Source organism: Elephas maximus, chromosome 16 (genome assembly GCF_024166365.1).
Source record: "Elephas maximus indicus isolate mEleMax1 chromosome 16, mEleMax1 primary haplotype, whole genome shotgun sequence".
NCBI lineage: Eukaryota > Metazoa > Chordata > Mammalia > Proboscidea > Elephantidae > Elephas > Elephas maximus.
The window spans coordinates 65192892-65205399 of record NC_064834.1 but is presented as its reverse complement, the minus strand read 5'-3'; the positions used below and the strand labels follow the sequence as shown (position 1 = coordinate 65205399).

Here is a 12508-nt window from a genome sequence, read left to right as displayed (position 1 = left end):
GGGGCATCACAAACTAGTGGGGAAAAGATGGTCTAGTCAGTGAATGACACTGGGGCAAGTGAATAGTAATCTGTAAAAAATAAATGATAAATTGTAAAGGATTCAAGATTTAAATGTGAAAAATGAAACCATGAAAGTTCTAAAGGAAAACTTGAGAGAATTCCTTTATAACACCAAACTGAAAAGATCTTCCTATGACTTAAAATCCAGAAACCATAAAAGAAAAGACTGATAAATCTAACTACATTAAAAAAGAAAAACAACTTCTGTATGGCAAAACATACCTTAATGTAATAAAAAAGCTAAAAAAAAAAAAAAAAACAGGAAAAATATTTACAACTCATATCCGAGACAAAGGGCTAGTTTTCCAAAATACATAAAGAGTTTCTAGGAATCAATATGTAAAATAATCCAACAGAAAAATGAGCGAAGGATATGAACAGAGACCACAGAACAGCAAATACAAATGGCTCTCCCGTATCAGTTTAGCAAAAAGCCAAACACAATGTTTATATGGTTGTGGCCAAATCAGACTTGCAAACATTGCTGGTAGGAACGTACGTTGGTGCAACCTCCATGGAGGGTAATTTGTCAATATTTATAAAAAGTTATAAATGCATATGGTACTAGGAGCTGACTCAATGGCAACTAACAAGAACAACCTGGAAATTTATCCTACAGATTTATTTCCGCACATGTGAAATGGCCTATTTATAAGATTATTTATCACAGTATATTTGTAAAAGCGAATGTCCATCAATAGATGATTAGTTAATCAAACCTTGGTAAATTCTTACAATGGAACATAAATCAGTTACAAAAAAATAAAGCAACAACAATAAAAAACAAATATATACCCATGTACTGTTGTAAAAAGATTTCCAAGATAAAATGGGGAGGATAAAAAGCAAGGAATAGACAAGTTTGTAGACAGTATGTTTCCCTTGGTGTAAAAAGAGGGGAAATAGCATAATTCACATTTGCTTAGATTTGCGTGAAGCAATTCTAGAAGGAGATTCAAGAAAGCTGGGAGGGGGACTGGAAAATGGAAAATGAGTGGGTGTGAGGGAGACTTCTCCCTGAATACCTTTTTATGGAACCATGTGACTGAATTACTCAGTTAAAAAGGCGGGGGAACTCTCTGGAGACCAACAGCTGGGTGTATTTACTTGGGTTAAACAGGAAGGATACAACTTCAAAACAAGACAAGATGGAAACAGCTTAAGTCAGTAGTTAAGGCATTTAATTTAATTGGTGGTCTGGGAGCAAAACAGCTGCCTTTCATCTGCTTCAGTTTGCTGTGTGCCTCTGAAGGCAGCCTGCCCAGCCCTCCCTCCAGCTGTAATCACACCACGGCAATCCTTCCATTACGGCCAGCAAGTTAGCTTCTCAGCTTTTACGTGTTGAGTGGAAGGCTTCAAACATCTAAAAATCCACCTTGACAGCAGAGCACCCATAAAAAGCCTTAATTTATAGCTACTTGAAAATTTCTTCCGTCAAACTAAGGTTACAGGAAGAAAAACAAGGGGCGAAATCAGCTGCCTTGTATGTGCAGATAAGAAGAAGAAAACACAAAAATGCAGCAGCAAAAATATAAAACCTGAAGCCACAAATCAGACTGAACACCTGAAATCACTGTTAGCAAAAAGCCCTTCTAAAGCATCGGAACAAGTCTGCTGGCACACGTTGGAGGTCAGGGTGCTCGCTCGCTCGCTCGCTCACACAAATACTGGAAAAGACCAGTTGCTGTCTAGTGGGCTCCGACTCATGGAGACCCCATGTGCTCCATAGGATTTTCAATGGCTGGTTTTTTGGAAGCAGATCACCAGGCTTTTCTTCCGGGGTGCTTCTAGGTGGACTCAAACCTCCAAGCTTCCACTTAGCAGCTGAGCACATTAACCGTTTCTACCACCCAAGGACCCCTCACTCAAATAGATACCCAATTCTTTTGTGAAACAAACCTTGCTGTGAGGAAGTTTTTCTCAAGTTAAGCCCAAATCTAACTCCCTCAACAACCAGAGTTATAGTTCTGCCCTCTTAATAATACAGCCACTCCGCGCCTTCTTTCACATGAAAATGGTAAGCATGTTCCCTCATCTGTGAGTTTCCTGGCTTCCTGTTCTGGGCACTGACTAGTTTCCAAACACCTAGCCTAAAAATCAGCTCCCAGAATTTAGCACCACTTTCTGGACGCAGGCGGTTAAATTTCCTGCCCTCTGGGGGCCTGTGGGCGGGGCAGCTGCTCCAACAGCACCAACCACAGCTGTGGTTTTCTTACCTGGCCACCCTCTCCCTGAGGACATGCAATTCCATCAGCGCACTGTCCCCCCACCACCACCCCGTGGCACACTGCCCACTGTCCACCTGCCCTGTGAATTGAGTGTCGTTACCTCATCCTAGCCCAGGGGCTACACTGGGAGAGAGACACGGTATAATGGAGCAAGTCCTGGGCTGAAAGTCAAGAGCCCCAGCTCTTCCACATTTAGCTCTGTCCTGAGCTTGCTGTGTGACCCTAGGCAGCCACTCAGTCTCTCTGAGCCTCAATTTCCTAATCTGTGTCCATACCAATCTTCCCTCCCAACCTGACATCCTCAGGCATCTCCAGGTCACCCATTCATTTCAGAACACACTACATCAATGTCAAGGTCAACAAAGTTTGATCTGTGTGCCATCTCGTCCATGAATATCTAGTGAAGCTTCACAGGGAATCATTTCCCTTTAAAAGCAGGGCCCTTTGTGAAGGAGGAAACACTGGTGGTGTAGTGGTTAACAGCTACAGCTGCAAACCAAAAGGTCGGCAGTTCGAATCCTCCAGGCACTCCCTGGAAGCTCTATGGGGCAGTTCTACTCTGTCCTATAGGGTTGCTATGAGTTGTAATCCACTGGACAGCAATGGGTTTGGTGTGAAGGAGGGTGGAGTTTTAGCGGTCCTTGGCCGCTGACCCTTTTAAGGACAGAGTGCTGGGTTGACATCACAGTTGGAACTTCTGGTCTGGTCATGCCTAGATTGACCGATGTCTCTTATGGTGTGTTTTTTTGGGGGCTGGGCAGTGTTTCCTTCTGTTGTACACAGGATCGCTGTGCATTGGAACCGACTGGACAGCACCTAGCAACAACGGTGTTTTTACATGGTGGTGCAAGGATGCTTTTTGTTCAGTTACGTGCTCACTCTCCCAAAGTGGCATGCATTTCTGGGGAAAATCTGGCTCTAATTAAAAGCCATGTTTGCTCCTAAATTCTACAGGTTTTACAAGGATTAATCCAGGAATGTCATTTCGGAAAACCACTTCCTTCCTCAATCTGCATGTGAACAGTCTCCAAGTAATTTTGGCTTTCCAGACCAACTGCCCCTTCTTCATTTTTTATTTGACTTTTGAGTAGGTAACAATCCACAAGGGTTAACATCCAGAAAGTACTACAATGTCCTTATTAATGTACTTGTGCCCAATCTGACCAGTTCCCAACCTCCTCCACTGTTTGTAGCCCCTTAAAAATGCCACCAGAGTTTTCTTTATGCATATACAAGGCAAATACAAGCATAGGTTCTCTTATTCATCCCCCTTCATTTTTCACATAAGAAGTAACATACCATTTTCACCTTATTCACTTTACACTGAATTTGTTTTGGAGTCTTTCCAAAGCAGGGCCTAGAAGAGTGTCCTCATTCACTTTCTGCAGCTGCCGCTGTCCCATTAAATGGGCACACTGGAACCCATTTAACCTGTCCCCTGGGAATGGGCAGATCGTCTGACATATTTTGCTATTACAAACAAGGCCGCAGTGAATAATCGGTACGTGCCTTATTTTGCACCCGCAGGGTATCCGCAGAATAATATTCCTAGACATGGAACTGCTGGGTCAAAGGGTCCAAGCCTTTGTAATTTTGATTAATACGGTCGGATTCCTCCTACAGAGGTTGTACAGTTTGTACTCCCACTAGCCGTGTATGGGAACGCCAGTTCCCTAGAGACTTGCCAAATGAATGTGTCACCAAACTTTGGATTTTTGTTAATCTAGTAAGTGAAAAATGATACGTCAGCTGGAGATTTGCTATTACATTAAGTGAGGTTGGGCATCTTTTCATGTATCTAAAGGCCATCTGTCTTTCGTTTTCTGGGAACCATCTGTGTTTGTTGCCCATTTTTCTACTGAGTTGTTAAAAAATGCCCTTTTTACAAACAAAAGCCACAGCTACCATATTTGGCTGATATTTAGGAACTGCTGTCTGGAGCCAGGAGTAACAAGAATTGAAGATGCTGCATAGATTCATTTAGGCCAGAGTAATTCCTTCCTAAGGTCCCTGAGTTGCGTGAACAGTTTGTGCTTGTCTATTAATCAAAAGGTTGGTGGTTCAAATCCACCCAGCAGTGCCAGGGAAGAAAGTCTTGGCAATCTACTTCAGTAAGATTACAGCCATTGAAAATCCTGCAGAGTACAGTTCCACTCTGAAACACATGGGGTCACCATGAGTTGGAGTCGACTTGATAGCAACGGGTTTGGCTTTATTTTTTTGTCTAGTTCCTTCCAAGTCAACAGAGGAGGGAGGAACTGTGCTTCATACTGAGACTCTGGTGTTCAGAGGCAGCTACAGTTTTCGTCTGCTTAGCATTTTTTCCCCCCTTTTCCCATTTTTCTGCAAACACAACCCCTCTTCCTAGTGGGCAATCAAATCCATGTGTTTCCCCCACCCACAACCTCCAGTGTGAGCACTTGACTCAGGTCTGGGCTGGGAATCTTTCTCGGGGCTCCTGTGATTGGTCAAGGGACTGTCACATGACTTAGGCTTGACCAATCAGAGCCCTCCCTGAGACTACTGACGGATCTACAGAGAAAGAGGTATACCTTCTTTTTACTAGGGTCACTAGCCTGAAGGACAATTTTGCTGTGTCAGGGAAACTTGTCTGCAAATGAAACCAACACGGGAAAGCAGAATTGAGAAGAAGAAAAAAAGAGGGATGCCTGATAGCCTTGCTTGAGCCCTTGGATCCCACCCTACCTGGAACCAGGATTCACAAGCTGATAAGTGCCCTCTTCTTATGACTGGATTTCTGCCACTTGCAACCAGGGAGGCCCTAATAAAAGGCCCACAAACCTTGTACTCACTCTCTCAGGGCTGACGTCCAGAGCATCACAGACTGTGATGGCAAAGTGCTTGGACCTCTCGAAGCTCCTTTTCCCAATGCTGTGAGAGCCATCCAGCAGAAACAGGATGTCCACCACAGCTGAGCATTGCATCACTAGGAGAGAGAGGGGCAGACGCATGACGTCGGCTTCCCTGCAGTCTGGGCTGCCGGCAGAAATGACCTTGTGGTGGGTGGAGCTGCAGCTCCTCTCAGCACAACAGGGGGATAACACAGCAGAAGGCCCTGGCCAGAGCTGGCCCTCCTCTGGGGTGGGAAACACACACCCACCACAGACATGCCCCTACATAAAAGTCTTTGGAATAATGGACAAATCCAATTCAGCAACACTATTGAGCTCAACAAGAGGATGGGTCTCCCGGGCTAGAGAGGGACACTGAAGAGCCTTGGTCTCAGCTCTTGGGGGGTCACAGTCTAGTCAGGGATGCAGTCAGGCATCCTGTTATACAAGCCGGTATTACCCAAGAATTAAAGTAGCAATAACAATAGCCAGCAGTTATTGCACGGAACGAACATATTAATTTATTTAACTCTGGCAACCACACTATGAGATAAGTTACTATTTTTATTTCCAGTGGACAGGTGAGGAAAGCAGGGCACATAGCAATTAAGTAACATTCCTAAGGCCCAAGTACCAGGAAGAGGGAGAGCCAGGAATCAACCTAGGCTGTCTGGCTCCAGAGGAGGCAAGGAGGAGGAGACAGAGAAAGGCCTCCTGCATAGGCACATGGAACTGAGGAAAGATGAGGGAGTTTCACCAAAGAGGAAAGAAAGGATGTCCCGGCTAAGGAAGGGGCATGCAGGGCTTGTCCTGGGAATGGGCTGCAAGAGGGAATACTGATTATCATGGAAGAGGAAGGAACATGGCGGGAGATGGAACTGGTAGAGTAGATGGTGATCATGTAACTGACCTCGAAGCACAGACCAAGAATCTGGCACTGGGAATTACTGAGGGTTTTCACCCAGGAGAGTGACTCAACTGGCCCCTGTTTGGGGAAACAACTTTGGCCCCAGTGAAAGGAAATGGGAGTAGAGCAAAAAGTATCTGGAGTAATAGTTTCCCTCGAGTCTGTCACACAGAAGTTGAAATGGGTATTTGGAGGACTAGGTAAAACACGTACTTACTTTTGCTGGCAGCTGAAATCTTCCCAATGGTCTCCCTGCTTACATGGACTTCCTGAAGAGGGACTGATGGGGGCACTAGGAGAGACAATACTAGAAGCAGTCATTCCAGGGCGGAGGGGGAAGGAGTCTTACTCTCCACATTATGTGAGTACCATGAACACATAATAGGAGAGAAAATGGGCACATGGAAGAATTTAAAGATATTTGTATGTCAAAATGTAACACAGGGATAACATAAAGAAATACCCCCAATACCCACCTCTATCAAGTACATTTGTATTGAAATTTGAGTATTTTGAAGAGAAAAATAAGAAATACACAGAGTAGCTATAGAAAGACTGGGATTCTAACCAGACTTTTGGCCCTGGTTAAACAAAAACTGGGTCCCTCTCTAGGGTGCAGCTGCCTGTACTATCTATAGGTATGCCCTTAGAAGCCTCCCCCTGACTCCCTCAGACAAAACATCTCACCACCATAAAAACTAACCTTGGATGTGAACAGCCAATGCAGAGAACAGGTTTCACAGAAAAGCACAAGAGTAAATGCTCTGACAAGCGACAAAATGCTGTACCTCAAACAACGAGAGCCATTTTATTTATTTATTGTGCTTTAGGTGAAAGTTTATAAATCAAGTCAGTCTCTCTTACAAAAAGTCATATACACCTTGCTATGCACTCCCAGCTGCTCTCCTTCTAGTGAGACAGCACATTCCTCCTCTCCACCCTGTATTCCCAGTGTCCATTCAACCAGCTCCTGATCCCCTGCTGTCTTCTCATCTCATCACCAGTCAGGAGTCGCCCACATAGACTCAAATGTCCACTTGAGCCAAGTAGCTCACCCCTCACCAGTATCATTGTCTATCTTATACTCCAGTCCAATCCGCGGTCTGTAGAGTTGGCTTCAGGACTGGTTCCAATCTTGGGCTAATAAAGGGTATGGGGACCATGGCCATCAGGGTCCCTCCCAGTCTCAGTCAGACCATTAAGCTGGTCTTTTTAAAGAATTTGAGATCTGCATCCCACTGTTTTCCTGCTCCATCAGGGATTCTCTGTTGTGTTCCCTGTCAGGGCAGTGATCGGTGGTAGCCAGGCACCTTCTAGTTCTTCCGGTATCAGGCTGATGGAGTCTCTGGTTTATATGGCCCTTTCTGTCTCCTGGGTTCATCTTTATCATATGTCTTTGGTGTTCTTTATTCTCCTTTACTCCAGCTAGGTTGAGACCAACTGATGCATCTTAGATGGCCGCTTACTAGTGTTTAAGACTTCAGATGCCTCTCACCAAAGTGGGATGCAGAACATTTTCTTATCCCAGTTGACATAAATGTCCCCTGAAACCATGGTCCCCAGACCCCCGTCCTTGCTACTCTGGCCTTCAAAGCCTTTGGTTGTATTCAGGAAACTTCTTTGCTTTTGGTTTAGTTCAGTTGTACTGACTTCCCCTGTGTTGTGTGTTGCCCTTCCCTTCACCTAAAATAATTTTTGTCTACTATCTAGTGAATATCCCTCTCCCTCTCTCCCCACCTTCGTAACCATCAAAGAATATTTTCTTCTGTGTTTAAGACTTTATCTAGAGTTCTTATAATAGTGGTCTCATACAATATTTGTCCTTTTGCAACTGATCAATTTCACTCAGCATAATGTCTTCCAGATTCCTCCACGTTATGAAATGTTTCACAGACTCATCATTGTTCTTAATCGTTATGTAGTATTACACTGTGTGAATATACCATAATTTATTTATCCGTTCATCCGTTGATGGGCACGTTGGTTGCTTCCAACTTTTTGCTATTGTAAACAGTGCTGCAATGAACATGAGTGTGCATATATCTGTTCGTGTGAATGCTGTTATTTCTTTAGGGTATATTCCAAGGAGTGGAACTGCTAGCTCGTATGGTAGTTCTATTTCTAGCTTTTTAAGGAAGTAGCAAATTGATTTCCAAAGTGGTTGTACCATTTTACATTCCCACCAGCAGTGTATAAGTGTTCCAAGTCCAATGAGAGAGCATTTTTAAAGGTGAAAATTAAATCAGCAAATTTTAAACTCAAATGAGATTGAGGAAAGATTAAGTTAAAAAAATTATTTTCCAGGAGGGGCACTGTAAACTGGTATAACCTTTTTGGAAAGGAAGTTGGACAAACGAATTAAGAGTCATAAAAATGCTCACACTCTTAACACTACAGTACTACATCTGGGAATGGATCCTAGGAAAAAACAAGTTTAGAGAAAGAAAAGAATGTGCATTGGAACACTCTCTTCAATGCTATTTGTAAGAGAGAAATGATAGAAACAGTAAATACCTAAAGAGACTGGGGCATGAGTAAATACTGATATATTCGTTCTAGGCAATTGATATGAACAAGGGCTAAAAAGTATTGAGGTAGGCAGTTTCTGGGTAAATTTTCCTTTCTTTTTGATACCCAGTAAAATTGCAATCATGGTCTACGAGCAATCAGTAAAACAAATTTTAAAAAATATACTTTGAGGGCAGGGCATGCCAAAGAAGTCACAGGAGTTCAGAATGGTGAGAAAACCACAAGAAGTCCTGACGACAATGAGGGTTTCATCTAGAGGACATATTTTTGAAAAGTCAACACCCATCTGCAACTGCACTTGGTAGATTCCAGTGTTGGAAGAGATGTACATGCAGATGCTTTATAAAGGTAGAGAAACAGCTGGGTTGGGCAAAGCCAGGAACAGGGAAGGCCACAGGAAGAGGGCAGATGAATGAATGTGACCATGATAGGTTGCTGGGGAAAGAGGGAAAGAAGAAGGAGCTGGGGAAATGCAGGAATCATGCAGTACGGTGAGGTCAGGTTCACAGGGTTTGCAGCTGTCAGGAAGGTGACTGCAGGGGGCACCAAAAAATCTCAGGTACTGGTGGGGAATGCCTCTTGCCTGCAGCACCCCCTAGAGTTTGCTATTGGTCAACTGGTTAACTCAGGACCCTTGGGCTGGCTCCAAACTCTTTCCCAGCTCTACCTTCCAGGCTCCCCCTCAATTCCTCCCCCAGAGCAACCTGAATTCATTTCAAGCTTCCCCACTACTTTGATCAGGCAGCTTCGGCTCACCTGATATGCCCTCCCTACAATCTCTACTCACAGAGGACCTGGTTCTAGTCAATATGCTGAACCACCAATTAGCTCCACAGTCAAAAGCTGTCAGACAATTATCTTTCATTAGGACAGTCCACCACTGCCACGGCTGTTTTGCCACCAGAGGCAGAAACAAGACAAACTACAAAACAAAGACAGTAGACTAATTAAAAGAAAAGATCTTCCACGTACATAAAGAATGGCAGATGTTAAAACAAAGGCAGGGGCAACACTTAAAAAACAAATAAACAAACCAATTACCTAATAATTCAGATTGGTCTTCTAGAAAACAGAAGCTTCCTGCATCACTGCATTCAGAGATCATGAAGCTCTTGCCCATAACTCTTGCAGCCCCGCTGTAGCCCATGTTATATACCATCCCACAATGCAGTGCTGTTCCCATGGGCCCCTCTTCCCTGTCCCCCTGGAACATTCCCACCTCGTCCTCCACAGAGCCTAGCCCGGCTTTCTGCATACAGCATGTAAGCACTAAAGTTTGCCAAATAGAGTCCATGAATTATTGGCAAAGAGCCTAGTACCTAAGGAAACCCCCACTCCAACAAAAAAACCCAAATCCATTGCTGTTGATTCCAACTCATAGGGACCCTATAGGACAGAGTAGAACTGCCCCATAGTATTCCCAAAGCTGTAATCTTTACAGAGGCAGACTGCCACATCTTTCTTCCATGGAGTGGCTGGTGGGTTCTAACTGCCAACTTTTCAGTTAGCAGCCAAGTGCTTAACCACTGTGCTACCAAGGTTCCCACAAGGAATGCCCAAGGCTCTGTAAAGAGCAGAAAAGCACTCTTCCTTTTTAAATGTCATACCAGCTGGAGAAAGGCCAGCCATCTCCCACAGATGAGCAGGAGGGGGAGCTCTGTAGCCACAGGTCACTCACTAAAGATGTCACTCAGCTATCTGTGCCTCTCTGTAGCATGTGCTCAGCTGCTGTGGTGAGCACACCTGGGTAACATCACCATCACTCCCCTGGGAGGTTACCTCAGGACTCTGCAGAGGTTCCCTGGAACAGAGGGTTGGCTAACGTGTGATGGTGGCTACCGCTACTAACCAATTTGCCAGACTCCTTTAAAGACATCTACAGGGCTTAGGGACTTCCAGCTGGGGTTGATGCTAATGAGTAGGCCGGGCTAAGAATGAATCAAACCTGCTCACTTTACAGATCGGAAAACTAAGGCTTCTTTTTCTCCTCATAGGGGCCTGGAGTCGGGGTGCCAGCCTAGAAGTCAGAAGACAGACGTAGGTTTCAGTCCCAGCTCTGCTACCAATAGCTGTGTGTGAGCTGGGGGAGAACTAGGTGGACCCAGGGAGACTGGTCAGAAGGCTACTGTAGAGGTTCCTGCAGGAGATCATGGGGCTTAGGTTAGGCAGGCAGCAATGCAACGGAGAGAAAGGGATGGATTTGGGAGACCCTTACAAGTATTTTAACTTGATTTTACAACAAAATTGGAAGCAAATCAACCCCCGCAGGCCCTTACCCCCCACCATATAACCATCTTACCTGTGAGAAACAGGAAAACACAGGTGGCTTCCAGCAACAGGAGGAACGACATGATGATCTAGCTCTAGGGCTAGGAAAATAAAAGCAGAACAATTGGCTGTGTGAACTCCCCAAGTCACACCACCACCAAGGTGACAACTGCTCAGCTTTTCCCAGGACACAAATATGGTCCTGGAGGCCTCCCCTCACCATAATTATCTACGTAATAGCTGTGACCCAAGTATTCCACAGGATGTTTTCTCCTGTTTTTAAAACAAGCAATTGAGAGCTTGAAATAACTAACACCTGGAGGAACCTATCCGTTTTTTTTTTTTCTTTTTTTTTTCTCCTGCCTGCCTTCTTTCTGCATACCATTGGTAATGACTTTGTTTTGTTCTGACCAGCCACTTGTGACTTGCAACCCCCCACATGGAGAGCAGGGCCCAGATGTCTGGCATGTATATCTTTAGCCTGATAAGATGTCCAGCATGTATCTCTTTGGTCTGATAAAGAGGCTCTTGTAATTATCTCATAATGAATAACTCATCCAGCCACGCCATCTGTGGGCTACAAAGACATTTCTAACCCTTGTAAGAATCATATATAAGCTTTAATGTAAAACTGCCTTTCGGGACTCCACAAGACAGCCTGTGTCGCTATCAGACTTTCCATTGGTGCCGCCCCCCTAAATAAACTTTCTCTCTTTCTGACTTGAAGTACATTTCATTGGCTCAACTGCTCCAGGGCATGGACCCTAACTGGCCAACAACAGCTACAAAAACCCATGAAGACTTTACTCCAACTACTTTGATGTTAGACAACAATCTAACATCTTCCCCAGAATACCAGCCCTCATCCCTGAACCTACCCCTGTTCCTCAAGATTCTGGAAAGGTATACTCAGCCCCAAGTTAGGGGTCCTGGGTTCTAGCCCTGCCTGGCTCCTGATTGGCAACATGATCTTGGGTAAAGTTACTCCACTCTCTGGGTCTCTACTTCTTCATGAAGGAGTTAGAGTCTGATAGATCGAAGATTTGATTTTCAATGTCCTGATTTTCTGAAACCTTCTAGCAAGGTTTTCCTTCCCCTAGCTAGGAGAACACATGCCAAGAAAGCCTGTGCTTTCTAAATTATAAGCAGTAACATGGCTTATGAAAAAGACAATGTATTTTTTTCAAAAGTTTTTTATTGCCTCAGAACGCTTCTAACAACAACAACAAAAAACGAAACCCGTAGCTGGCGAGTTGATTCCGACACAGTGACTCTATAGGACAAACCAGAATGGCCCCAAAAGGTTTCCAAGGAGGATATGAACTGCAGACCTTTTGGTGAGCAGCCACAGCTCTTAACCACTGTGCCACCAGGGCTTCTAGCATGGGTAAAACTCAGTGCCATGGGGCCTGAATCAATTTTTGAGCATGTTACTAAGGGGAGAAAGTGGGTACTTTTAATAAGAAGCTATAGACCTTAATTTTGATTCCATCAAAGGGCACTGTTATGGATAGAATTGTGTTTGCCCAAAATATGTGTTGGAATCCTAACCCCTATACCTGAGGATGTAACCCTGTTTAGGAATTGTTTTTTTTTTTTTTTTATTATTATTAACTTTTATTGAGCTTCAAGTGAACGTTTACAAATCAAGTCAGACTGTCA

At 44.3% G+C, this 12508-nt stretch overlaps 1 protein-coding gene across 1 annotated transcript in view; it reads right to left on the bottom strand.

Moving 5' to 3' along the window:
• VWA2 (von Willebrand factor A domain containing 2) overlaps positions 1 to 12508 on the bottom strand; it is a 45960-nt gene that overhangs the window by 24178 nt on the left and 9274 nt on the right. Inside the window, exons 2-4 of the mRNA XM_049855696.1 lie at positions 10878 to 10947; positions 6267 to 6341; positions 5104 to 5237 (exon numbers count right to left, since the gene is read on the bottom strand). Of these exons, the coding sequence (XP_049711653.1) occupies positions 5104 to 5237; positions 6267 to 6341; positions 10878 to 10929 (261 nt within the window). The 5' untranslated portion in view covers positions 10930 to 10947. The remainder of the gene's footprint in view (positions 1 to 5103; positions 5238 to 6266; positions 6342 to 10877; positions 10948 to 12508) is intronic.